The sequence below is a fragment of the Lepidochelys kempii genome, chromosome 2 (assembly GCF_965140265.1).
Source record: "Lepidochelys kempii isolate rLepKem1 chromosome 2, rLepKem1.hap2, whole genome shotgun sequence".
Taxonomy (NCBI): domain Eukaryota; kingdom Metazoa; phylum Chordata; order Testudines; family Cheloniidae; genus Lepidochelys; species Lepidochelys kempii.
The window spans coordinates 68,446,885-68,473,968 of record NC_133257.1 but is presented as its reverse complement, the minus strand read 5'-3'; the positions used below and the strand labels follow the sequence as shown (position 1 = coordinate 68,473,968).

The following is a 27,084-nucleotide window of genomic DNA, read 5'->3' as shown; positions in this document are numbered from 1 at the left end:
TAGTCATACATCCTGCCCCTTTATGCTGATGACTGAGCCCCTACAGCAGATTCACATTCTGAAGAACACAAAGTCGTAAGAACAAACAATTTCTGGATCTTATGGTTGTAACAAAAGCCTTTTAAATGTGAACTGATGTCTCCAAATCCTAGAATAAGAACCTGAAGGGACTGAGCTACCCCAGTGAAATGAATGGGCTATAAACTCAAGGCCAGTGCATGCAAATTATGTAATTTAATGTTCACATGGGCTAAAAGCAAAAAGCTCAGTAGTCCTAGACGTACCTTGCATTGTCTTTATCTGTCCTTTCCAAATCCAGAGGCCAAAATTCAAAGGTAACCATATTAATTTAGTTGCTATACAAAGAACATATTCTATTCTTTGTTTAAGCCTCCTTGTTAGTGGGAGAGCCACTGCAACTAGAATAAGGCCTTAATTGAAGATCTAGCCCAGAGGCCCTAGTTAGATATAATTTAGTCCCTTCCATAGGAAAGACACCATTGCTTAAAGCTGATATTCTTATGTTTCACAGTAATCAGCATCAGCGTACAGGTGTTCTGCTGAAGTCTAGCAAGCAACAATGGGTTATATTTGGGCATTCGAGAAGAGCTCTCTGAATACTGCATCTTTTATTTATATTTGAAAGTTGCTAGTTTCTAACTAATAATGTTTTATAAAATCATTTCAAATGCAGTCAGATTTACAGTACAGAGTCCTCTAGTTTTCCATATCTACTCCCCTCTACACAAGTCAAACAAAATAAACCTTCTTTTTATACATTACCAGTTTAAAGAATATAAGCACAGGGGTTTGACACAAACCCATAGTACAAGAAGTGTCCTGTATGGTCAATTCATATCCTAAAGAACACAAGAGATTCCGCCAGCAGCCAACTCAAGGACAAGCTTTATGCTAGCACTAAAAGGAACAAGAACCAAAAATAAAATTGCTATCTCCTATTCAGAAATAGCCTTGTAAAACCATCAGCTGCACTAACAATTCATTTAAAGGTAGTTTCAATACTTGTTTGACAAACCTTGAGCATCACCACGTGTGTCAGTCGATGGTTTTCCTCAGTTGCTTTTCTGCAGACTTCATTCGCTTCTTGTAAGGTTTCATTTAATTTTTGTATTTTAAACTTTAGAGATTTTATAAGCTGCACAAAACAATACTAAGGTAAGAAATCCTTGAAAGTTTTAAGGGTATATACCCTTAAATTCATGGAGAGGTAGTTAAACATTTGATAGTGTTATTAGTATTCCACAGTAACAGGCCATTAAGACCCCGGAATGTAAAAGTGGTCCCATGGTAGAACAATGGAATTTTATGAGTATATCTTAACCTACAATAAAGTACAACCAGCACATATTAGAATTGTTGGATCAGATGCACCGCAGAAATAAGCAGTTGCCATTCCACTAAAGACAGGAGAGTTGTGATCACTTACACCAGTAGTAAGAATGGAAGGAAGGATCACAGACTGCTCCTGGAATAACCTCACATGCTGAGCAAGGGGCAGTTTAAAGCCTACTTTCTCTCCCCGCCCCCAACAGTGTTTTATTGATTGTGTTTGACTAGTTGTGAACTATCTGAGCAGGAGCACAGTTGAGATAGAGGCCCAACCTGCTAATCAAAATAGGTTTTGAGAATTAGTGCCCCCAGCTGTATGTATTCCACTACAAAAAAAAACCAAAAAACCTCCACTATTAAGCTAGTTCTCCAAAGGGCTTTGAAGTTATAAATACTTATATTTAAAAAATCCTTGTGCTCACTATGTTAAATGGGCAAATGTGGGAGGGGGAAACTATGCAAGGTAAGAGCTGAGCCACTGAGTAGGAATGTATGAGAGAAGTGAAGCAGGATAGAAGAGTGGGATTTTCAGGAGAATGAGTAATTCCTTTAGGCTGCCCCCACTGCCTGAAGTCCCAGGCTGCCACTGCAGCAATAGCTTTCTGCTCTTTTAGCCATTTTAAATTTGAAATGCTGAACAACTCACAATTAAGTTTTTACACTAGAAAGCAAGTTTCATTTTCAGGCCAAAAAGTTGAAATTGGCTTCAGAGCCAGAACTCGCTGCTGAGATTCTGGAGACTGGGTATAAGATGAGTTACTAGTCCAGGGACTTTAAATTATATACTCTAAATTAGAGCTAGTAAAATATAGTAAGTTTCTCACAAAAGTAAAAATGTCTTGTTTTCAGCAGAAATTAACAAACATTTCTCAACTATGAGTATGTTTATTAAAGCTGGCCTACTCCAGGGTGTGAATTAGTAAGCGACTGGTGCACATTATGAACAGTTGAAGGAATTCTGCTTTGGGGTCATTCTTAAACATATGAGGCACATACCAGTAAGCCTAATGCACACCCTGGATATTACAGCAATGAACCATTTATGTCTGACTTCCAGATCTGCACTCCATCCAGAAAACAGCTTTGGCAATGAATTAGTTGCACCTTAAAGACTAACAGATTTGTTTGGGCATAAGCTTTTGTAGACAAATAAATCTGTCAGTTTTTAAGGTGCCACCGGACTCCTCATCGTTTTTGTGGATACAGACTAACACGACTACCCCTCTGATACAAAAAGAAAATGAAGGACTGCTTTTTTAAAAGGCACTGATCTGAAATTCAGGATCTGTGCTGTTACCTGGCTTCGTTGGGCAAGTTACTTAATCTACGCCTCTGCTCCTCATCTCTAAAATGTGGGGCAATAAATTATTTCCTACCTCAAAGGATTGTTGAATAAAGTGTTTGTGAGGCATCCTGATCCTAGGCCAGATTTTTTGCTGATTCTAGTTTCACTGCATCTCATTAGAGATCACATGCAACTGTCACTACAAGAGGACATTCAAACCAGTGACAAGCCAGAATGTAAGAGCGCCCAATTCCCAGTTTAGGCACCAAAGAAAACTCAGCATATTGGCTAGGAGCACTTTTGAAAGCTTTTCCCCAGTTGAGAGCATTCTATTGCTGAGCACTTGAAGATCTGGCCCTTACAGGGTAGAGCCCTCAATCACCAAAACAATCCCCCACTCATCCAAAGTCTAGGACAAGATAGAGAAATTTACCTCATCTTTCTCATTGCACTGTCTCTGCAATACATCTGTAGTGCTCTGCATCTCCTTATATTTAAGATCTGTAGATGATAAAGAGAGTTAAGCTGGTTTATACTCTACAACAAGAGCATACTGGGAGAATATTAGATGCTTACCTGATTTCACTTTGTCCTCTGCAGTCAACATATCTGAATTTGGGATTCCCAAAGCCAACAATCCATCTGACCGCTCTACAAATTTTTGTCGCAACTCTAATATTTTCCTATCTCTGTCCTGAACAAAGAAAGGCACACTGATATTTATGTAAAGAGAATATACACCTTTGACTAAAAGATTGGTCTTTAAACAAGTTTACTACTGCAAATGTTGATCATATTGAACATTCCTTTATTTTAGAAATAGTTGCCAATTGAAGGTTCTTTTAAAGTTAGTCTTACTGAGTCTTCTCTAGAAATTTGTGCCTCTCTTGCCAAGGCAGTTGTGTATTCCACTTAAGAATGTGCACGCTCAGCATGCCAGAGCTGGAGACTTGCCTAGCAATACTTGTAGAGCAGGAGTTCTCAGTCTTTTTCTCTGAGCACCCCCCTCCCACATGCCATAGAAACTCCACAGCCCATCTGTGCCACAAGAACCGCTTTTCTGCAAATCCAGTAGATTAAGAACCAGGGCTGTCATTATGGGGTAGCAAGCAGGGCAACTGCCCGGGACCCCATGAAGTTAAGTTGCTTGGGCTTTGGCTTCAGCCCCAAGCAACAGGGCTCCGGCTTCAGCTTTCTGCCATGGGTCCCAGTGAGTCTAACACTGGCCCTGCTCTCTGGTCTATTTTGGTGGACCCCATGAAACCTGCTCATGGCCCCCCGACCCCTGATTGAGAATTGCTGCTGTAGAGGGCTCATGCTCACGCTTCTTGCCTGTAACCCCTCCCCTCACTATATGAGGTGGCACCATCCTGACCCCCCTCATCTCCTTTGCACCAAAAGCTGCTGAAAGGAGACTGATGCAGAGGAGCCAGAGCGTGGGTCGTGGAAAACATGTTTGCATCACATCTCAAAGAACCACAATTACAGTAAGTAACAATTTCTTCTCTGAGTAGGTGCAGATGTGTATTCCACTTAGGGGTATTGCTTGCGAGTCACCTATCTAGAGGCCGGGCTCAGAGTCTACTGCAATTGGGACTGCAGGACCGCCCTTCCGAGGCCTGCATCCACTCTGGAAGATGTGGTCATAGCATAATGGTCTGTAAACATATGTATAGACAACCACATGACCGCCCTGCAAATGACCAGTATGGAAATGCCACTGAGAAATGCTATTTATGTGTCTTGTGCTCTTGTGGAGTAAGCCTGTACCTGCTGAGGTGTAGCTGAAGCTCTCTCATATGTAGCCTTGATATAGGAGGTTATTCATCTAGAGCAGGGATCTCAAACTCAATTGACCACGAGGGCCACATGAGGACTAGTACATTGGCCCAAGAGCTGCATCACTAACTCCCCTCCTCTGCCCCCAGCCACGCCCCCACTCCAACCCTTCTACGAGGCCCCACCTCTTCTCACCCTCTCCCACCCCCATTCCAACCCCTTCCCCCAAGTCCCCACCCCACCTCTTCTCTGCCTCCTCCCCTGAGCACACGGCTCCCTGCTCCTCCCAGAAAGTGCTTCCTCCCAGAAAGTGCTAAGCGCCACCAAACAGCTGTTTGCCTACCTCCAGGCGCTTCCCACCGCCAGAGGAGCAGGGACATGGCCCGCATGGGGGCGGAGGGCACAAGGAGAAGGGGTGGCAGGGGAGGGGAGCTTGGCAGCCACAGGAAATAACTCGGGGGTGGGGGGGAGGAGCTCGGCGGGTTGCAGCAAATAACTCCACGGGCTGAGTGTTTGAGACCCCTGCTCTAGAGATAGTCTATGAAGAGACCACTTGCCCCCTTGTGGTCCACATATGACATGAACTGGTGAGAGGAAATACAAAAAACTCTTTAGTTCTATCTAGCCTTTTATGTAGGCATTACCTGTGGGTTTTTCCCCTAATGCATGCTCTTCCCCAGAAGAGCTCCTCCATACTCTGGATGTCAGGCAAATACACTGTCTTATTTAGATCAAACAGACACCACCTTGGATAAAAACTTTGGGTGAGGTTACAACATTACCTTGTCCTTGGAAAACAGCGTGAGTGGGCTCAGCCACGAGGGCCTGCAACTCAGACACCCTTCTTACCGAAATAATGGCTGACAGGAGGGGCAGCAGCCAAGATGCAAGGGGTTCAAACGGAGGGCCAAACAGAACTGCTAGAACAATGTTTAGGTCCGAATAGGGAACCAGTTCTCAGAGGGAACCAGAGGATGTAAGCAGAAAAGCCTCTTCAGTTATTTCCAATGCCACTCTGATGAGATTTCTCATTTCCCTTGAAATCAGGGGAATGGAACCCTGATATCACTGCCAAATGCACTCAGAAAACGGAGGACAAGGCCTGATTTTTGAAAATGTAGCAGGTATTCCAAGATGTTTCTCGATGGAAGCCAGTCAGCTGGGTCCCAAAGGTCATGGACCATACTGAGAACCTTTTTCACTTGGCTAAGTAGGCTGTCCTAGTGGAGGGCTTCCAATTGTTGAGTAGGACTTGCTGGACAGCTGCTGAGCACTGCTCCTCTTCATTCAACCATGTAGTAGCCAGGCCATAAAGGTGCAGGAAGCGGATTGCAGGATTGAGGGTGCAGCCATGGTCCTGAGTGAGCACGTCAGGATGGAGAGAAACAGGATGGGAGGCTGAGCCAACAGAGCAAGGAGGTCTGAGACCCAGCATCTTATCTGCCACACTGTAGCAAAGAGGATGAACTTGACCCGATCCACTTTCAGCTTGAGGATGGCCTGCAGAATTATCAGAATTTGGGGGGGTGAGAGGGAAGGTATACAGAAGAGCCGAATACCAGCTGCCGTGCAAGACATTGGAGACTGAGCCTGGACTGAGGCCCCCCTGGGAGAAAAACCAAGAGGTGACACCTTTGTTTTCCCTCATCACAAACTGGTCAATCATGGGAATGACCCAGAGAACACTCTCCCTCAGCAACCACTCATGGCTCAGGGAAAAAACCCTACTGAGATAGTCCATAGACAATTTTGCACCTCCAGCAAATGGATTGCTACCGGAGTGATGACTTTTGATGCACAATTGCCTCAGGTTGATCGCTTTCAGACAGAGTAACCTGGAATGCACTTCTTGCTTGTTCACATAGCACATTGCAGTATTGTTGGTGACTGTGTGAACCATCAAGTGTCTGATGTGGTCCCAGAAGGCATGACATGCATTGTGGATGGCCCAAAGTTTAACATGTTGATGTGGAGTGAGGCTCCACCCTCAGTGAATCCAGATGCACCCTCCAACCCAGAAGGGAAGCGTCAGTGGCCACTGACTTGGTTGAAGAGGGCCAAGTGAAGGGGACTTCTGGGCACACACTGTGTGGGGACTCCCACGAATACAAGGAATCCAGGACTAGTGGAGGAAAACAAACCAACCTGTCCAGAGAATGCAGGGAAGGGCAGTAAACCATCCTGAGCCACATCTGAAGAAGGCGACGATGCAAGTTGGCACACTGTTCAAGTGGACATGTGGCCTGACAGGCTCGGACACAGGCGGACTGTCAAAAATGGCCAAGACGGCAAACTGAGGCAGGCCTGATGAAATGCCTGGAAGCAGTTGGTTGGCAGGAATACCTTCGACCTTGTGTAATCTAAGAGGCCCCAATTAACTATTTGGGGAGTAGAAGTCAAGGTTGCCTTTGCAGTGTTTAAAATGAGTCCCAGACGGTTGAGCAAACTAAATGTGATGTCAATGTGGGTAAGAACCTCCTCTCTGGAGCCAGCCTTCAGTAACCAATCAAGGTATCGGAAGATGTGGATTCCCTTCCTCCTGAGATATGCCAAGATCACTGCCATGCATTTGGTAAAAACTCAGGAGGCAGAAGAGAGGCTGAATGGGAGGACCATATACTGAAAGTGGTGGTTTCCTACCACAACGTAGAAACTTCCTGTGGCTCAGCAGAATGGACAGTGTCTTCGAAGTCCAGGGCAGCAAACCAGTCATTTTGAGAGGAGGAAAGCCAACTGTGGGAGGATAGCCAATAGAGTGACCATGCAGAATCTCAAGTACTTAATGAATTTGTTGTGGCTACGAAGGTCAAGAATGGGTCTCATCCCGCCTTTGGATTTTGGATTTCGGTATTAGGAGTAAAAAAAACACAGCTCCAGTGTTCCTATGGAACCTCCATCGCGCCCAACTTCAGAGAGCTGACCTACTTGATGAGCAGTGTCTTGTGAGAGGGGTTCCTGACCAGGGATAGGAAAGGAGAGTTGGAGGGGGACATTGAGAAAAACAGGATTGCATAGCCCAATCCAACAGTATCTAGGACACAGCTTTCGGAGGTAATACAGTCGCAAACATTATTAAAAGTGCACCAGTGCTTTGGTCAAAGGAGTCAAAAATGGGTGCTTGGTCTGAGCTGAGGGAGGGCATGTGAACTGCCCGAAGCTCAAGCCCAACTGCTTCCTCCTGTGGGATCTATCTTCCTTTCTAGGGTAGTCCTGTTTCAGGAGAAAAGATTGTGCAAGGGAATGCTGCAGGTGACATTGTTGCTGCTGCGGAGCCCCATAATGGCATCTTTGCCTGTTCACTTCCAAGGACCTCAAGGTAGCCCTGAAGGAGTGCAAAGACTGAGTGCATCAGTCTTATCCAAGAACAAGACTCTTCAGTCAACGGGCAAGTCCTTGATGGTTTGGTGGCTATCCAGACTGATTCCAAAGTTCTGCTGCCAGAAAACCTTCCTTAGTTACCACCAAGGCCATAACCCTGGCCGGGGTGCCTGCAACTTCAAGGGTGCGCTGCAGGAATGTTTTGGCCACCAAGCAGCCTTCCACAACACACACCTGGAACTCCTCAAGTGAGGCCTCTGACAACTGGTCCTCAACTTTAGCCATGACTGACCAATTGAGGAAGTCGTACTGGGCCAGCAAAGTTCATTGATTTGCAATCCTCATCTGCAATGGTGATTAGGTAGAGTGGCTGGATCTTCTGGACAGGAAGATCTAGGAGTCTGTCCTTGAGAGTAGACTTGAAACTTCCTGGCCAGGTCCTGTCATTTATCACTGTTACAACAAGGGAATTAGGGTCCAGATGGAAAAAGAACCCCCTCAAATCCCTGAATGGGAACAAAGTAGCACTTTTCCACAAGTTTTGCAACCAGCAGTACTGAGGCCAGGATACTCCACAGGGCTCTTTGCAAGCTTAAGGAGCACATCACTGGTCAGGAGGACCATTCTCCTGGGGATGGTGGGCTATAAAACATTCACCAGTTTGCTCATGTTCTCTTGGAGGAATGCCACCTGGATGCCCAGGGCTGTGGTTACATGGTGTAACGGTCTTGGTACACCTTAAAGTCCTCTGGAATAGGAGAGGACAAACGAGGAAGCACAGCATCGTCTGGCAATGAGGACGAAGGTCTTGGGTGAGCCAAAATTGTCTCTTGTTCCCAGGAAGTCAGGAGGAAGGATGCCATCTGCTCCAAAGACAAGATGGCAGCTTTGGATCAACCACAAGCAACCACTGTCACCTGGTGGGTGACTTGTCTTGAAGTGGGATGAAGAATGGGATCTCCGCAAATAAGGAGTGTCTTACTGAGTCCAAGGCCATTGATAGGGTATTGGTGGCCAGGAACCTCCATCCCAGCCATGAGGTACCTGACAACCTGGGAGCCATACTGATCCATTGGCATCCCTGGAGTTCACTGGTTGATACAGAGCGGGAGGATGACAACTGACTCTGAATCAGAGCACCGGGTTCTCGGCAACATGGGCGGAGAGAGACCCAAGGGAGCCAAACATTGGTCCGATTCATCCATCGCCCAGAACAAGGTGGGAATCTGGGCCCCTGATGAAGGCAGTACAGAGCATGCTAGTGCCACAGGGAACATTGGTTCCGATGAAAACAGCCGTACTGGAGCATCTGAATGCACAAAACGTCAAAGGTGGTGAAAGCTGCCAAGAGAGCACTTGCAGCATTGAACACGGCAGGGCTGAAGAGAGTGCTGGTGCTGAGGACCTCCACACCAATTCCAGTACCAGCTCCATCCCCACCACAGGAAGGGGAGCATCTAGATGCAGTGGCCAGGGACATGGAGGTTCAGTGGCTCACTACAGTGCAGGTGGCGCAACCCTGGGACCAACAGTGAGAGCAGGACCAAAAGGCAGAGGTGGTGTGTGGAGGCCTGGTACACCGACAACATGGACAAAATTGGTACTGACATCTCCCTTGTTGGTACAGATGCAACGGATGCCTTAAGACTGGAGCCAGAATCAATGGTATCTGGTTTCTGCATTTCCCACCTAGTACCAGGGAAGGGTCAGAGGTATTTGTGCTATCCTTCCTGCCAGAACTGACCTTGTGCTGGTCTGAACTTTTCCAAGGGGAGGCAAAGGAGTCCCCTCAAGACCTCTTCCTCAGCACCAATGACAGAACAGCTTCTCTGTCTTTTTGGCAGGGCGCCTACCCCAGAATGAGGCATGGCAGTGCTCTGAGTCTGAGGGGGGCCTTGGTACCAGATCAGGCCACATGGACTATTCAAGCAGGTGCTGCTTGAGGCAAAGGTCCCACACCACCCAAGTCCACTTCTGAAACAGTATACAGATTGAAGTGTGCTCTTAAGGTGTGCCTCACCGAAACAAAGCAAGCAACCGTTGTGGGGATTGCTATTGAGGATCGCTCCTCCACACTAAGGACAGCATTTAAACCCCAGTGAGGGCATCAGCAGGGAACATTAAACTAGGCATGAGATTGTGAGACTTCAACCACAGGTGGTGAGAAGGAACTGCATTGGGATAGGCAAGGTGCCATCTCAGATAGCCAGGGAAGGAGCCAGAGCATGAGTGCTACCCTTCTACAGCTATTGCTAGGCAAAAGGCTCTGGCTTGCTGGACATGTATGCACCTAGTGTGGAATACATGTCTGCATCTACTTGAAGAATGTGTAATTTAGTGTGGGATACAGCTACTAAAAGACTCAAGAGTCTAGACTCTTGAGTATAGACTCAAGAGCCTTTTGGGTTTTATTCAAAATTTTGATTTCTCACCACAAAACTACCAACCTCCTGACCATCAACTGCTTCCCTCTGGACCTTCAGAATTAAGAGCTGCTATGAGGGCTATCCCTCTCACTCACCATGTCTCCCTTCTGCTTTTCCTCCACACAAACTCCCCCTCAAAGACTGAAGTCTTGCTCCCACCCTCTACCTCCTTGCAAGTTGTGGGATCCCATATTAGCTCCTGGCTTCTATGCCATCACTCTCATACCCCCAATCCTTTGTGTTGCTACCTTCCTCCTCCAGTTATTCTAGGTCTTTCCTCCTGACGCAGCTTGATCAAATCCACATTCCCTCCAGTTATAACGAAGTCCTCACACACCCACAGAATTGATGTCTGGGTGGAGTGTGCAGGTAGTGTTTCCGCACACAACAGGGCTCATTGGTGTTAGCCATGTAGAGCGTCTATGCTGCAATAATACACGCACAGCTGGCTTGTGCCAACTCACTCAGGCTTATGGGGCCTGGGCTATGGGGCTAGAAAACTCTCGTGCAGACATTCAGGCTCAGGCTGGAGGGTCCTAAAGCCCAAGCTCCAGCTGTAATGTCTACACTGCAATTTTATAGCCCTGCAGTCCAAGTCTGCCAACATGGGCGAGCCACAGGTGTTTTATTGCATTGTAGACATACCCACAGCCAGAGTTCCCAGAGAAGCTATTAGCATAGAAACAGTATCAGAAAGAGCCTGACACACCCTACTAGCACAATATGACCATGTATTCACAGCATCAATGAGCTGAGCTACCTCAAAAGTTATTTTGGTGGCTTAGTTTACAATGTTACAGTTAGAGGGAGAATTCCTGGAGGATACCTTTAAGGAAAGGCAATGTTACATAGGCTGACAATTTAAGGACACTACATACACTGCAATTAAAAAACCAAATGAAGTCTACCTCAACTTTCTCTTGTTCAGCTACAAACTCTTCTATTGGAACATAGTGGTCTTCAACTTGTTCCATTGCACACAAATATGCATGTTTCTTTATAGCTTCCTTATACATTTCAAATGTATTCTCCAACTTTTCCTCATAACTTTCTCTCACATCTTCCAAGCGTTTACTGAGAATGATAAATCAAGTTAGCTTGAGTTTACAGGATTTTACAAGAGTCAAAGCGTTAATATTTCAAAACTACATGTGAAACCTAGAAAGAGTTGGACAAAGTTTCAAAGTAAATAAAAATCATGAGGTTAAATGGGAGACTAGCAGAAGAAATGTACACTACTTTAAGTTCTACTTTTTAAGCTTGCAGTAATTTCACTTAGTCCTTGAGAGACAGTCTTGTCAGATTCTATTTTTCAGTATCAGAAAAATAATTCATTCAAGTTAATCTATAGTACTAGAACATTGTAAATTAAGTAATAGAGAAATCAAGAGATGCCAAAAAAAGTGTTGTTTCTAACTCCTGTGCTGTCTAGATATTAACGCTAGCAAGGACTTTCTGAGCTACTTGCAATGGTGCTATAATGCAAGTCTGTGGGACAACTGTATACGCAACAGGAAGGGTTATGTGTATATTTAATGCTGGAAGTCAGTCAAGTTTGGTTGGTCTAGTTTTCTATAGTACTTTGGTTTGGCAACAGATATTTGCTAGTTCAGGAAAGCTAAAAGCATGCTAGGTCACTGCTTTGGATCTCTCATTCAGTTGATGTAGTCACAGTACACACCAACTGGCAAGACTGAAAAAGGCTCAGAGGTATTTATATGGTCCCCATTATGGTGAGGAACTCAAATACTGCAATCTTTACTGGATTTATACTCACACCACCACAGAGATTGGGAAATGCTATTATCCCCCATTGTACAGTGGCAGAACTGAAGCACAGCAAGCCTAAAGTCACACAGAAAGCTAGTGGAGGAGAAGGCAATTGAACCTGGGGCTCCCAATCCCAAGCTAGCACTCTAAATACTTGACCATCCCTCCTCTCCTTAATATCTAGGCTCAAGCCTAGAGGTGGGCAAACTGCAGCCTGCGGGCCATATCCAGCCCACGGGACCCTCCCGCCCAGCCCCTGAGCTCTTGGTCCAGGAGGCTAGTCCCTGGCCCCTCCCCTGCTGTTCCCCCTCCCCCGCAGTCTCAGCATGCCACACCACCAGTGCAACGCTCTGGGCGGCTGGGCAGTGCAGTTGCAGAGCTGTGGCCTGACCCGGTGCTCCAGGCAGCACGGCTGTAGTGCTGCCAGCCACTGGTGCTCCAGGCAGCGCGGTGGGGACAAGGGGGGTTGCATAGAGGGCAGGGTAATTTGGGGGTGGTCAGGGGACAGGGGGTGAGAAGCAAGGCAGTGGGGGTTGGATAGGAGGCAGGGACTGGGCCACGCCTGGCTGTTTGGGGAGACAGCCTCCCCTAACCAGTCCTCCATACAATTTTGGAAGCCTGATGTAGCCCTCAGGCCAAACAAGTTTACCCGCCCCTGCTCAAGCCCCTTTGAGATTGAACTCCTAAGAATTTGATCCACTTTTAAACTTGAGCCCATCTAAAATTTAGGTCTTATTTTGGCATATAACTGCAGTTTGAGGAACCAGCATAAGCTATACTGGTATAAGCACTTCTATGCCAGTATAAAATGCATCTACATCAGGAAGGTTTTGCTGGTTTAACTATGTAGATTAACCGACCACCCTCATGCTCCAAACATAACTACGTTGATAGATTTAAGTTTAAACCAAGACTTAGATGGGCTATCCCAGCCTTAATTTTTTTTTGGAAGGAGTGGGGGGGAAAAACACAGCAAGTTTCTATCAATAGACAGTGACAGACCTGACACATTAACACTACTGTAAGACGTGTCTAACCAATTGTCTCCAATTTTACTACACTACAGTATAATAAAATTTCTGTGGTATTCCTATTAGGCTCACCTTGGTGCCAATCACGTAAAATACAGGGATGAGGGACACAATCCCATTGTGATTTTCGCAATTTTTTTTTAGAACTCCCTTGTTTTTCCAGGGGACGCCTCCCAAGAAAAGATGCAAAAAAATGCTACAGGTAATTTCAGGTTTCTTTAGTAGTGTGCAGACGTCTACCATCTCAGTGCATGCTTGATTTCTCTGTGTTTAGTCACCTGCCAGAGAGGCCATGGTCTATCATGACTAGCCTCCTCTTAAAATGTCAGAAAACTGTGCTTTAGTGGAGCAGAAGCAGAAGCTGAATGAAAATGAATAGCAGAAACAAGATGAGAGAACTAAGCAGATGATTTGTCTTGCAATACAAGTGCTCCCACTGGCCGCGGTTCGCCGCTCCCACTGGCCGCGGTTCGCCGCTCCCACTGGCCGCGGTTCGCCGCTCCCACTGGCCGCGGTTCGCCGCTCCCACTGGCCGCGGTTCGCCGCTCCCACTGGCCGCGGTTCGCCGCTCCCACTGGCCGCGGTTCGCCGCTCCCACTGGCCGCGGTTCGCCGCTCCCACTGGCCGCGGTTCGCCGCTCCCGGCCAATGGGGGCTGCAGGAAGGGCGGCCAGCACATCCCTTGGCCCGCACCGCCTCCCGCAGCCCCCATTGGCCGGGAGTGGCGAACTGCGGCCAGTGGGAGCCACAATCGGCTAAACCTGCGGACACAGCAGGTAAACTGGCCCAGCCCAGCCCGGCCGGGGCTTTCCCGGCACAAGGGGCGGACTGGCTTTGAGAACCACTGCCCTATGTCACATGCAATAGCATTTGAAATACCCATCAACTTTGCAGATCCCCAAATTATTGAACCAATCCCTGGAGTTACCACAACCATTGCTCAGAACCAGCTCTATGTTGTGTGTGCAGTCACATTATCTTAGCCACCAAGAAGGCGGTAATGGTTCGTGGAGCTGGCAAAAAAGCCACACAAAAGATAGACAATGTAGTGTGCTTACAAAGGTGTTCTGCCACTTGTGTAGCCATTTGTATTCTACAGCAGTCTAGCAGAGCATCCTCAGGGAGGTACTAAGTGTATGTGATTAGACCCATCATTCTTACCTGATCTGGTAGATTCTCATGTATGGGAAAGTCAGAATGAGATCCTCCAGTAATTTCAGGTTAACCATAAAATAAATCCAGTGTTGCGTGCAGAGGGCATTACCACCACCTTTTTTTTTTTGGGAAGCATGCAACGGTAGTCTGATCACTGAGACATTTTCTAGTCTTTTGCTCTTGGGAACAATAGAAGAGCTTTAGAGTTGGCCAGTCATGATTAGCTTCCTCTCTAAATGGCGTATGCATGAAATGTTCCTATTCTATATCATGTTATATAGTTTTGATGGTGTCATCGCTTACCTCCAGGTTTCCTCCGTTTCCAACAGTTGTTGAAACATGGCTTCTGCCATCTCTTTACGTATCTGCACCTCAAGAAGTAGTTTACTCTGCCTTTCTGCAACTAGCGTCTCCTTCAGGTTCTCAGTCGTTTTCAAGAGCTCCTGCATTTAAAATACTTCACTTCAGAAACCACTTCAGGAGTAACAACATGCAATTCAAATTATATATAAAAAAAAAAAAAAAAAAAAAAAAGGGCTATTTACCAGGCAATGGTGTTCATAAAAGCCATCTCTACCTGTCCACTATGGAACATGAAACTCCATCTCATGTTGGTTTTCCTATTGAAATACCTCAGTTCTGTTGAAACCTAATTATGTGCCCAAGAAAAGGATTTTGAGCCTACTCCCATTGAAGTTAATGGGAAAACTGATATTTACTTCAATGATTATATCTTGCTCCTACTAAATAATTCAATTAAGTCTTTCCACATTTTGGGATCACCTCCAGAGTTTCCTGCTCCATGGGCTGGAAAGCAATACATAGATATAAAATTGGGCTACTGAGAGTGGATCAGTTCAGAAGTGAACAATTAGAGTATTGATTTGCAGCAGCAATCACTAGTATTTAGCAATCTAGACAATTGTTAAGTTGTGCACCATGACAGATCAGTTAGAAAAGAATGAATCTGGCATGAGACAAACAAGAACAGTGTTTTGTTTTTTTAAAACAGAATGTTTTTTTCAAACCAGTAGATGAGAGTTTGTTAGCCATGTCATAGCTTAATGAAATGGACACAATTCTCCACTTGGATAATTTAAATAGATTAAAGGTTGCTTTATGATACTAAATTATTAAAAGCTTTACTACCAAGACTAACAGAAGTTGACTGTTTGTGAATGACCAGGATGTTGGCTACAGAATAGTAAAAATCAGAGCCAATAGAAAGAGGTTGCATTTCTTGCACATTTTAGTTTAAGCAGTTTCTAGCGTTCAAAAGGAAAGGTTGAAGAGAAACCTCAAATTTGAAAACATTTACTGCAGAAACAACCTCTTCCCAGTTTGGCATTTTCTGTTTTCACCTTGGTATTTAATTGCTAAAAGATGCTAGATTCACAGACAATAAGGCCAGAAGGGACCCCTATGATCACCTAGTTCAGTGATACTCAGACCTCAGTGGTTCAGGAGCCAAATAAGCCATCAGCATTGCCCAAAAGACCCACAGTAGTGTGAATTCGTTGTTTCATTTACTGTTTAAATATGAGTATATAGTACTATAGTATGACAGGGAAATATTTAGTTTATATATTATTCTCACAGCAAAGTGACTGACCAAGGATTATTTTATCAATTACAATTAGTTAACATAGTAAAAGCATCCCGATTGGTTGTTAATTAAATCACAGTGTTTTAATATCATGTGCTACAAAGAGCTGTAGACAACACATTAAAGAGCCACTTCCAGCTTGCAAGTTTCAGTCTGAGAATCACGGACCGAGTCCAACCTACTGAAACTACAGGCTATACAATTATTCCCAGAAGTTGAATTAGTTTGCCTTTTAGAATGATATCTAATCTCATTTTTAAAAAGGAGATAGAAAGTCTACCACTTCCTCAGATAAGGTGTCCCAATGTTTAATTTCTACTGAAATTACTACTGGAATACTGCATCTTATTTCAAGGTTGAGTATGTCTAATTTCAACTTCCAGCCATTGATCTTATGTCTATCAGCATGACTGACAAGCCTCCTCTATCAGAGATCTTTTTAAATGTTTACATACCTATACACAGTGACCTTCTCTTCAATAAGATGAATAGACTGAGCACCTTCAGCCTCACATCAATAAGGCTTGTATTCCAGCCCCGGCTCATTTTTATAGCTCTCATTTAACCTTTCTCCAATAGGTCCACAACCTTCTTGAAGTGTGGACACTGGGACTGTGCACAGTATTCTAACAATTGTCTTACCAACCCTGTACACAGAGGCAAGATCACTTCCTCATTTCTACTTGATATCTCCCCCCCCAACCCCGGTTTGTTTTTAAAAACCACCAAGGATTACGATAGCCCTTTTTGCCACAACATTGTTCTGAGAGCTCACGTGGAGTCTTAGCTATAATGATTCTTAAATCTGCATAAGTCCCTGCTTTCCAAGACAGTCTCCCATCAGTATAGCCTGCATTCTTTGTTCCTAGAATGTAGTGCCTTGTATTTGGCTGTATTAAAATGTATTTTCTGGGTTTGTGACCATTTAACCAGACAATTCAAATCACTAACACTAATCTAGTTTCATTTATTACACCACTAATCTTTGCTACTAACGTTTGCATAGGACAGATTTTCTCTCATCTAAACAGATTCTAAAAATATATTGACAAGTGTTGGACCAATAACCAACCATTTGGGGATGCTGCAACTAATGGCCCTGTTCAAGTACCTCTCCTCATTAACCACCTTCATTTTGAGATCTGTCAGTTAGCCAATTTTTAAATCCATCTAATGTGGGCCCTGTGAATTCCATATAATGCAATTTTTAATCAAGATGCCATGGAGTACTAAGTAAAATGGATTGGAGAAATCTAGGTATATCATATCAACAAAGTTGCTTTTAATCAACCTGACCTGTAATTGTTTAAAAAGGTTACAGGTCTGACAAGACCTATTCTCCATGAAACCATATGAACTGGAATAATATTTTTAGCCTGTATTAATAGAGTTTCAAATTAACTGTTCTATTATTTTGCCCAAGACTGAGGTCTTGCTAACCAGTCTAGAGTTCCCTGGGTCATCCCTTTTACTCTTTAACAATTGGAATCATGTTGGCAGACCTTCAAACCTTTGGAATTTCCCCAGTTTTCCAAAATTTGTTAAAAATTAACATTATGGTTGAGAGAGTTCTTCAGCTAGTTCTTTTAAGACTCTTGGACGCAAGTTATTTTCAGATCAACAGACCCACTGTTTCATTTTAGCAGATGTTACCTCAGATCCTGTTAAAGATAGCAAGCCTTCTATTCCAGCCACATCATATAGGATGGATACATGCTCCTGCATTTATATGATGATTTGTATATACAAAGCAAGTTACAGACATTAACCTTATTCCCCATCACATATGAGTTTGTTAAAGTGATCTGCAAAGGTTTTAAAGACATGTTTGTAAAGTTCCCCAGGAGGAAAAGGGTAACTGTTTAAAAATAATTGGCGCGGTCTTTTAATAAAAAAAAACAAAAAAACTTACTGCTTCCTTACTTTCCTGCTTAGATATTGCATCAGATTTACATCACAGTCTGAGAAGGGTTTAAAGAGGCATCCCAATCTAAATATTCACTTCCTCTGAGCTTTTCCTTTTGACCTGAAATTTCTAATGCTTACCCTCATTTCTATTCTACTTAGCCATCTTAAAGCTAGGCTGGGCCATCCTACCATCGCACAGCATGTTAAAATTACACTGAGCAGGAACCCAAGCATTTCAGATTAGGCAACTTGTCCCTTCTCCTATTATTTGAATATACTGACTAAAATATACTGTGGTATACATAACTGATTAGATTTTAACTACCTCATGGGTCATGATGGTGATGTCCACTTCCTCTTCAGAGGAGGTATCAATATCTTCATCGGGAAATTCTTCAGCAGATATGTTGGCATCAAAATGTACTATAGGCTTGCCATCCTTCCCAACCAGTTTTGGGGCAAAATATCCAAAGGTTTGGGGGTGGATTGTCTGAATAACCTGAAAAATAGTCATAAAATTTTATGTACTGTCGAGGAAATGGCATTTCTTTCTGGTAATATAAAGGAGCTATGTTAACAAACCTTCCATCTAGCAAAGAATGTTAAAATACATATACTTTTAAGACAAACTTAAGACTGTCTGTTAGAGGGCTTATTCCTTCACCCACTTACTTCCCTGGTCCTTCTCACATGAAGAGAGAGCAACAATACCCGAAGTCCAAAGGTGCAAACAATTCGATGTTTATTGGGGTGAACTTCCAGCAAGCATGATTCCAGTTTCCTTCCTTAGTATCCTCCTTCCCAGCTCTGACACCACAGAGCCTTACACCTGTGTCCCTGTTCCCATTCCTACCCTTAGCTAAACATGACTCCAACTTCCTTACCCCCATTCCCTGTTCCCATTTCCCCCTTTAGCAAAACATGATTCCAATTTTCTTACCCCCATTCCCTGTTCCCATCTCACACACCCACATGCCCATGCCCACCCCCACACACACCCAGTCACTTCCTCATTGACTACAGATTATATAGTAAAACTTGAGTTCTGCTTAGCTATACCTTAACCAATCATTTTCCTGAAATTTAACTAACCAATCCTAACATATTGTAACATGATTATGTAACCAATTATATCCCACCACCTTAATTAGTTTACACCAGCAAAATTAATTATACAGCAGACAGGAACAATCACAGAACCAGACAGAGATTATACAGACAAACAATAGCAAAGTGGGAACTACAATGACAAGACAACACAGAAGTGAGGATTTCACATCCCAGCTATTGATAAGTGAGTTCTTGCCAGACAGGATGCTATCAAACTAAGTTTCCTTTTACATTTTCTAGGCACTTCCCTTTCTCTGGAGGTGATAGGAATACAATCCTGTCCTGATAGTTCCTAACAGCCGAATAGCACCTTATTTCAGTGTGACTAGTTTGGAATGTGAGGATGTGACTGTTTGCTTCCCAGCTTATGGCTGCCTCTGCTGCTTAGCCAAAGGCCTTAGCCTAAGAACAGGGCCTCAGACTGTCACAGGAAGAGAAGGCCCTTACACCAGCAGACAGTGATTTTGATTCTCTCTTTTATACCTCTATCACTAGCCAAGTGATAACAATACACCTAAATTCTTAGAGTACAGGCCTTTGCAGACAGGCCTGAATATCTATATCCTAACATTGTCCCTCAGTTTTTATTTAATAAAACAAGATCTTCCTTATTTTCAGACTTGCTATGGTTAGTTATCTAAGCAGAGATTCAGAAAAAAATTGAGAATTTTAGCTTTTGGCATTTTTTCCCTGAATGACCAAGAGCAATTGCCTAGCATGGTTATTGCCTCATGTGGGATGAGGCTGAGAGGTTCAGGTATCCACCCTGATGTGCAAGATGAAGATTGAGTCATGGGACTTAGATCAGAGAAGCTCAGGGGATTCTGACAGACAAGCTCTATCCATCCAGAGAGGGAAGAAGCATGTACTATGGAGGGAACTCAAACAGGGAAAGTTCTACATTGAGAGCACTGTCAGAAACCCTGACTTAGGAGCTCTAACAGTTTCCTGAGTGTAATAGAGTTTTAAATGTAAAAGTGGGTTTACAGCCCCAAACTAGAAAGAAGATTCTCTTTCCATCAAATAAATAGCTACCTCATGAGAGCAGCAGGAAATGGACAGCAAGAGGCAGCCCAGCAATTGATTCTGCGGGGCAGCTGTCAGGAAGAAATAGGAAAGCGAATAGAGCAGGGTAAGATCAAATACCATCCAAAATCCTGCATTAGTGATGAGGCAGGGAGGATAGGAACTAGCAACCATCTATGCAGGGTGGAAATTGGTCGGGGGGTGGGGGTGGGGAGGAAGAGTGAGAGCAAGAGAGAGCACGTGCATGTGCGCCAGCCACTCCCAAAGAAAGTAAAGATTGTTTCTGATATTGGTTGTAAGACACTAGAGATTGCGTCTTCTTACTGCATCTCTTGAAGCTGCTGTTAAAAAGCTTTGGGACAAATGGTCAGCTTGTGCAACAAACTTACACATTCATAACTTGTGCATGCACATGATGTGGGATTACAATTTAATTATTTGCATGTACACAGGTAGCATAACATGGCCAACACTCTGTCTGGTCACGCTAGGTAACTGTACTTTGTTTAGTGCATACTAATATAATTCTGCATACCTGACTGAAAAGCCACTATTTCAAGAAGATTAAGACTATTAAAAACAAGCAACAGCACTTTATATGTAGGAAGTAGTATGGTATTTTATAAGCCCATAAGAGACAAGGCAGTTGTGCTTCAAATCAAGAAGCACAGAGACTATGTGATCAGGAGTTTCAATATATAGTCAATCTAGGCAATTTATAAGTTAAGTGTAAGAATGCTTCAAGAAGTAGACTTCTACTTACCTGTTTGGCTGTAGCAGAAAATTTCATTAAGTGCAATGTCTCACTGTGAGCGGAGGCACACTGATTAATGTTGACAATCATACAAGCTTTGCCTTTACCACAGAAGAATGGTTGAAACAGACGAGTGAGTTTACTCTCTCTGAATGGAATATAGCTGTGTTTCACACTTAAAGAGAAAATTGTACAATTTCCATGAAGGAAACAGTGAGTTGAAATATCACATACATAGCTGACCAATAACTTTTCTAGATCCACTCTTTGAGGAAAGGTTTCAGAGTAACAGCCGTGTTAGTCTGTATTTGCAAAAAGAAAAGGAGTACTTGTGGCACCTTAAAGACTAACCAATTTATTTGAGCATAAGCTTTCATGAGCTATAGCTCACTTCATAGGATGCATACTGTGGAAAATGTAGAAGATCTTTTTATACACACAAAGCATGAAAAAATACCTCCCCCCACCCCACTCTCCTGCTGGTAATAGCTTATCTAAAGTGATCACTCTCCTTACAATGTGTATGATAATCAAGGTGGGCCATTTCCAGCACAAATCCAGGGTTTAACAAGAACGTCGGGGGGGGGGGAGGGGTGTAGGAAAAAACAAGGGGAAATAGGCTTGAATAGAGACTGGGAGTGGCTAAGTCATTATGCAAGGTAACCTAAGTTAATTGTATCCAATTTGCAAATGAATTCTAATTCAGCAGTCTCTCGCTGGAGTCTGGATTTGAACTTTTTTTGTTGTAATATCGCAACTTTCATGTCTGTAATCTCGTGACCAGAGAGATTGAAGTGTTCTCCGACTGGTTTATGAATGTTATAATTCTTGACATCTGATTTGTGTCCATTTATTCTTTTACGTAGAGACTGTCCAGTTTGACCAATGTACATGGCAGAGGGGCATTGCTGACACATGATGGCATATATCACATTGGTGCATGTGCAGGTGAACGAGCCTCTGATAGTGTGGCTGATGTTATTAGGCCCCTGAATAGATATGTGAGCACAGTTGGCAACCGGCTTTGTTGCAAGGATAGGTTCCTGGGTTAGTGGTTCTGTTGTATGGTATGTGGTTGCTGGTGAGTATTTGCTTCAGGTTGGGGGGCTGTCTGTAGGCAAGGACTGGCCTGTCTCCCAGGATTTGTGAGAGTGTTGGGTCATACTTCAGGATAGGTTGTAAATCCTTAATAATGCGATGGAGGGGTTTTAGTTGGGGGCTGAAGGTGACGGCTAGTGGCGTTCTGTTATTTTCTTTGTTAGGCCTGTCCTGTAGTAGGTGACTTCTGGGAACTCTTCTGGCTCTATCAATCTGTTTCTTCACTTCAGCAGGTGGGTATTGTAGTTGTAAAAATGCTTGATAGAGATCTTGTAGGTGTTTGTCTCTGTCTGAGGGGTTGGAGCAAATGCGGTTGTATGGCAGAGCTTGGCTGTAGACAATGGATCGTGTGGTTTGGTCAGGGTGAAAGCTGGAGGCACATAGGTAGGAATAGCAGTCAGTAGGTTTCCGGTATAGGGTGGCGTTTATGTGACCATCGTTTATTAGCACCGTAGTGTCCAGGAAGTGGATCTCTTGTGTGGACTGGTCCAGGCTGAGGTTGATGGTGGGATGGAAATTGTTGAAATCATGGTGGAATTCCTCAAGAGCTTCTTTTCCATGGGTCCAGATGATGAAGATGTCCTCAATATAGCGCAAGTAGAGGAGGGGCATTAGGGGGACAAGAGCTGAGGAAGCGTTGTTCTAAGTCAGCCGTAAAAAATGTTGGCATACTGTGGGGCCATGCGGGTACCCATAGCAGTGCCGCTGATTTGAAGGTATACATTGTCCCCAAATGTAAAATAGTTATGGGTAAGGACAAAGTCAAAGTTCAGCCACTAGGTTAGCCGTGACATTATCAGGGATAGCGTTCTTGACTGCTTGTAGTTCATCTTTGTGTGGAATGTTGATGTAGAGGGCTTCTACATCCATAGTGGCCAGGATAGTGTTATCAGGAAGATCACCGATGGATTGTAGTTTCCTCAGGAAGTCAGTGGTGTCTCGAAGGTAGCTGGGAGTGCTGGTAGCGTAGGGCCTGAGGAGGGAGTCTACATAGCCAGACAATCCTGCTGTCAGGGTGCCAATGCCTGAGATGATGGGACACCCAGGATTTCCAGGTTTATGGATCTTGGGTAGTAGACAGAATATCCCAGGTCGGAGTTCCAGGGGTGTGTGCGAGCGGATTTGATCTTGTGCTTTTTCAGGGAGTTTCTTGAGCAAATGCTGTAGTTTCTTTTGGTAACCCTCAGTGGGATCAGAGGGTAATGGCTTGTAGAAAGTGGTGTTGGAGAGCTGCCGAGCAGCCTCTTGTCACCATGAATAGGTCAGAATATGAACAACAGCACCTCCTTTGTCAGCCTTTTTGATTATGGTGTCAGAGTTGTTTGAGGCTGTGGATGGCATTGTGTTCCGCACGGCTGAGGTTATGGGGCAAGTGATGCTGCTTTTCCACAATATCAGCCTGTGCACGTCGGCGGAAGCACTCTATGTAGAAGTCCAGTCTGCTGTCTCGACCTTCAGGAGGAGTCCACCTAGAATCCTTTTTGTAGTGTTGGTAGGGAGGTCTCTGTGGATTAGTATGTTGTTCAGAGGTATGTTGGAAATATTCCTTGAGTCGGAGACGTCGAAAATAGGATTCTAGGTCACCACAGAACTGTATCATGTTCGTGGGGGTGGAGGGGCAGAAGGAGAGACCCCAAGATAGGAGAGCTGCTTCTGCTGGGTTAAGAGTATAGTTGGATAGGTTAACAATATTGCTGGGTGGGTTGAGGGAACCATTGCTGTGGCCCCTTGTGGCATGTAGTAGTTTAGAAAGTTTAGTGTCCTTTTTCTTTTGTAGAGAAGCAAAGTGTGTGTTGTAAATGGATTATCTAGTTTTAGAAAAGTCCAGCCACGAGGAAGTGTGTGTGGAAGGTTGGTTTTTTATGAGAGTATCCATTTCTGAGAGCTCATTCTTTATCTTTCCTTGTTTGCTGTAGAGGATGTTGATCAGGTGGTTCTGCAGTTTCTTTGAGAGCGTGTGGCACAAGCTGTCAGCATAGTCTGTGTGGTATGTCGATTGTAATGGATTTTTTACCTTCAGTCCTTTTGGTATGATGTCCATCTGTTTGCATTTGGAAAGGAAGATGATGTCTGTCTGTATCTGTACAAGTTTTTTCATGCAGTTGATAGATTTCCACTCCATTTGTGCTGGAAATGGCCCAACTTGATTATCATACACATTGTAAGGAGAGTGATCACTTTAGATAAGCTATTACCAGCAGGAGGGGGGGGGAGGTATTTTTTCATGCTTTGTGTGTGTATAAAGAGATCTTCTACACTTTCCACAGTACGCATCCGATGAAGTGAGCTGTAGCTCACGAAAGCTTATGCTCAAATAAATTGGTTAGTCTCTAAGGTGCCACAAGTACTCCTTTTCTCTTTGAGGAAATATACGCACTTTTCCATAAGAACACCCAAATTTGAATGTAACGTCCCTATCCAACAAAGCTGAACATATTCCCAAATACTGTCCAAGGAAAGATATTTTAAAAAGTCAAGAAAAAAGAATATGGACAACAAATCTGTATTTTTGGACAAGTTCATACCAGTCACAAAAAGGAGATACTTGAAGAAATCTCATGCGGAGGAGAGTCTATTTCTGAACTCTCAAGTGAGTTTACTTGCACAGATGGAGAAAAAAATCTGTACTTATGAGAGATATTGGTTGCTCACAAAATAAAAAGAGTCACTGGTTTTGCAATTTCATGTCTTTTCTACCATACTCCCACATACAATAGTTTTTCCCACAGGAAAAGAAGAAGAATTAAATGAGTTATAGTGATGTTTTCAATAAACATATTGCTAAATGTACATGTTAAGTGAACCATTGTCCAAGTTTGCAAAATCACTACCCAAAGCTGTGCACTGCATGGTTAGTCTTTTAGCTGAACTAAAATTCAAGTTATTATTATAGGTCTTCTCACTTACGTAGGATTCTGATTCTGCTTCAGTGCTGCAATGCATTTCCCAAGAATAAAAAGAGAATTATTAATATTCCCTGCTTCTTTTAGTCTGTCTCCAAAAGCTTGTGTCTTATTGCACCGTTCAGACCCAGCCAAGTCACAGAGAGACAATCTAAATGAAAGAATTAATCAGCAATATAAATATTGTACAAATTAAGTACAATTTTTAATATTGTTTATTTTCAGATATGTTGGTGTGACATTTTGGACACACATCTAAGATGTGAACTACAGAGTACCTTCTTTCTATTGTTTGATTCTTCAGTGGCTTTTGCAAACAGAAGGTAAGAAACATGGTTTTGTACAAAGCCTTCCCTTCAATACAAAGTCCAGACTAGGGCATCAGATAATTAAGGCTGTGAGTTTGTCACGGATTCCATGACCTCTGTGACTTCTGCAGCAGCCAGTGCAGCTCGCCTGAGGAGCTCAGGCAAGTCCTGGGCGAGCTGCACCGGCCACTGCCGGGGCAGTCTCAGGTCACCACCCCCCTTTCTCCCTCCCCAGCAGCAACAGGAGTTTGGGTGCATGTGGGAGGGAGCTCAGGGCTGAGGTGAGGACTCTGGACAGCGCTTACCTTGGGAGGCTTGTGAAGCGGCGACATGTCTCTCCCTCAACTGCTAGCTCTGCATGCTGCCTCTGCCTTCAGGCACCATTCCTGCAGGTCCCATTGGTGGCAGTTGGGATGGGGTCAGCATGCGGAACTAGGAGCTGAGGGAGCCTGGGAGGGATGTTGCTGCTTCTAGGGAGCCACATAGGGAGCCTGCCAGCCCCGCCAACCCCTGCCATTCCCCCCCACCACCACCACCACCAGGGCATGCTGTGTGCCCCTCCCCCACCCAGGCCACCCCCACACCCAAGATTTAGTCAAATATATAGTACAAGTCATGGACAGGTCATGGGCTGTGAATTTTTGTTTCCCACTCATGACTTACTAAAAATACCCATGACTAAAATATAGTCTTACTCATAATACAGCTATAGTTAAACACATTGCAACAGCTTAAATACTGACATTAGTATTTCCATATTCCATGGAGAGATAGTTAAGCCAATGTCCTAATCCTTATTTTAAAATACATAGCTATAGCTGGATACTTTTTGGATGCAGAGTAGTTTGTTTGTTTCTGCAGCTTCCAACATCTGTTTAGAGGACAGGAGTTCCCCACAGGTTGACTTTTACAGCCAAGTGTCAACACTTAGCACATAATGAAACTTTTGTCATCAAAGTTTGGATTAGGCCATTGGTTTGCCTCCACATGGCCCACCAGAATACTCAGAAATATTTGTGCCAGGATAAACATTAAAAAAAAAACCTGCATTATGAGGACATTTAGGTTGCAAAGTCAAGTACTCAAAAGTTGTGATGTGCCCAAATGCAGACTGCCCATGCAACCTAAGCCTATGCAGATTTTAGCCCTTTGCATGTATATGTTTAATTACATGATCACATACTATCTCCACAAGATCCCTACCTCATTCAATACACAAGATTGGTGCTGCTCAGGGAATGAGGCAGTTGTTCAATATCATTCAGTTGATGATCTTACCTTATTTACTGTAGACTAACCAAAGTGTGCAGGCAAATACAGAACACCTCATAGGGCAGTTCTCACCACAATATCAGAGTGCCTCACAAAACGTTAGTGCTCTTATCTCTTTGGAGATGAATTTGTTATCTTCCCCACTTAGAAAAATAAGAAACTGACTCACTGGCAGAGCCATGATTTCAAATCATAACATCGCGACTCAACTCATATTCATGCCTCCAGATCATGCTGCCTTACTGCCTGGGAACCCACACCTAACAACTTCAGCTGAAGGTCTGAGTGCTCAGAACTTCTGCCTATCAGGCCCCAGGTGGCTCAAAGAAGGTGCCCAGAGAAAGAGGAACATGATTAGTGGCACCTGCCAAAATTGTGTCTTAAAGGACTTCCTCAGTAACACATGAACTATGGCAGAAGCAGGTCTCTCCTTTGGCCTTCTCCTGCCTTAAATCACATGATCATTCTTTCACCTTCCTGAAGTCCTCTATTTTGTTCTTTTCACTCCTACCAACTTCTAGAGGAAGGGGGAAAGGGATCCTATAGACATCTTCTTTCACTACACAACCCTGATTCAGTCCCTGAGCACTGTCCATTCTGTGCACTGCAGGAAGGAGGAGTCCTGTGGGGAAAATAAGTTCGTATGTGTATAATACATATGATCACAAGCAGGCTGAATTAAGGTTGACCAAGCAACCTACCATTCCACAACTTCCAAGAGCTTGACTCTGCCACCTAAGCATTCTTTTAACAATGTAGTTTCCTAGGTTTAAAAGGAAATACATAAAGATAACACCCATCTGCCCGAGATCATACATCATTGGTAGAGTCTGGACTCTGAACCTTCTGCAGTGTAGCGCAGTTTGAGGTGTGAGACTCACATATTATACAAACAGCAGCAAAAGGCAGTTACCATTAGGGGAGGCTTGATGGGGTCACATACAGAGTTGGGGGACACAGCCAAGCCTAGCTCCCCCTACAGAAGA

General features: G+C 44.0%; 1 protein-coding gene across 6 annotated transcripts in view; it reads right to left on the bottom strand.

Annotated features, from left to right (window-relative positions):
* The window catches only part of LOC140906696 (kinesin-like protein KIF20A), a 75,340-nt gene that overhangs the window by 31,205 nt on the left and 17,051 nt on the right, over positions 1 to 27,084 (bottom strand). For 2 of the 6 annotated variants that reach the window (XM_073331128.1, XM_073331127.1), the window contains exons 11-18: positions 24,523 to 24,669; positions 20,527 to 20,692; positions 17,953 to 18,126; positions 14,417 to 14,556; positions 11,067 to 11,232; positions 3,212 to 3,329; positions 3,069 to 3,136; positions 1,037 to 1,156 (exon numbers count right to left, since the gene is read on the bottom strand). In XM_073331128.1, coding sequence (XP_073187229.1) covers positions 1,037 to 1,156; positions 3,069 to 3,136; positions 3,212 to 3,329; positions 11,067 to 11,232; positions 14,417 to 14,556; positions 17,953 to 18,126; positions 20,527 to 20,692; positions 24,523 to 24,669 — 1,099 coding nt within the window. Of the gene's footprint in view, positions 1 to 1,036; positions 1,157 to 3,068; positions 3,137 to 3,211; positions 3,330 to 11,066; positions 11,233 to 14,416; positions 14,557 to 17,952; positions 18,127 to 20,526; positions 20,693 to 24,522; positions 24,670 to 27,084 lie in introns of those variants that run through there. The other 4 variants (XM_073331132.1, XM_073331130.1, XM_073331133.1 and 1 more) reach the window with 4 other exon arrangements.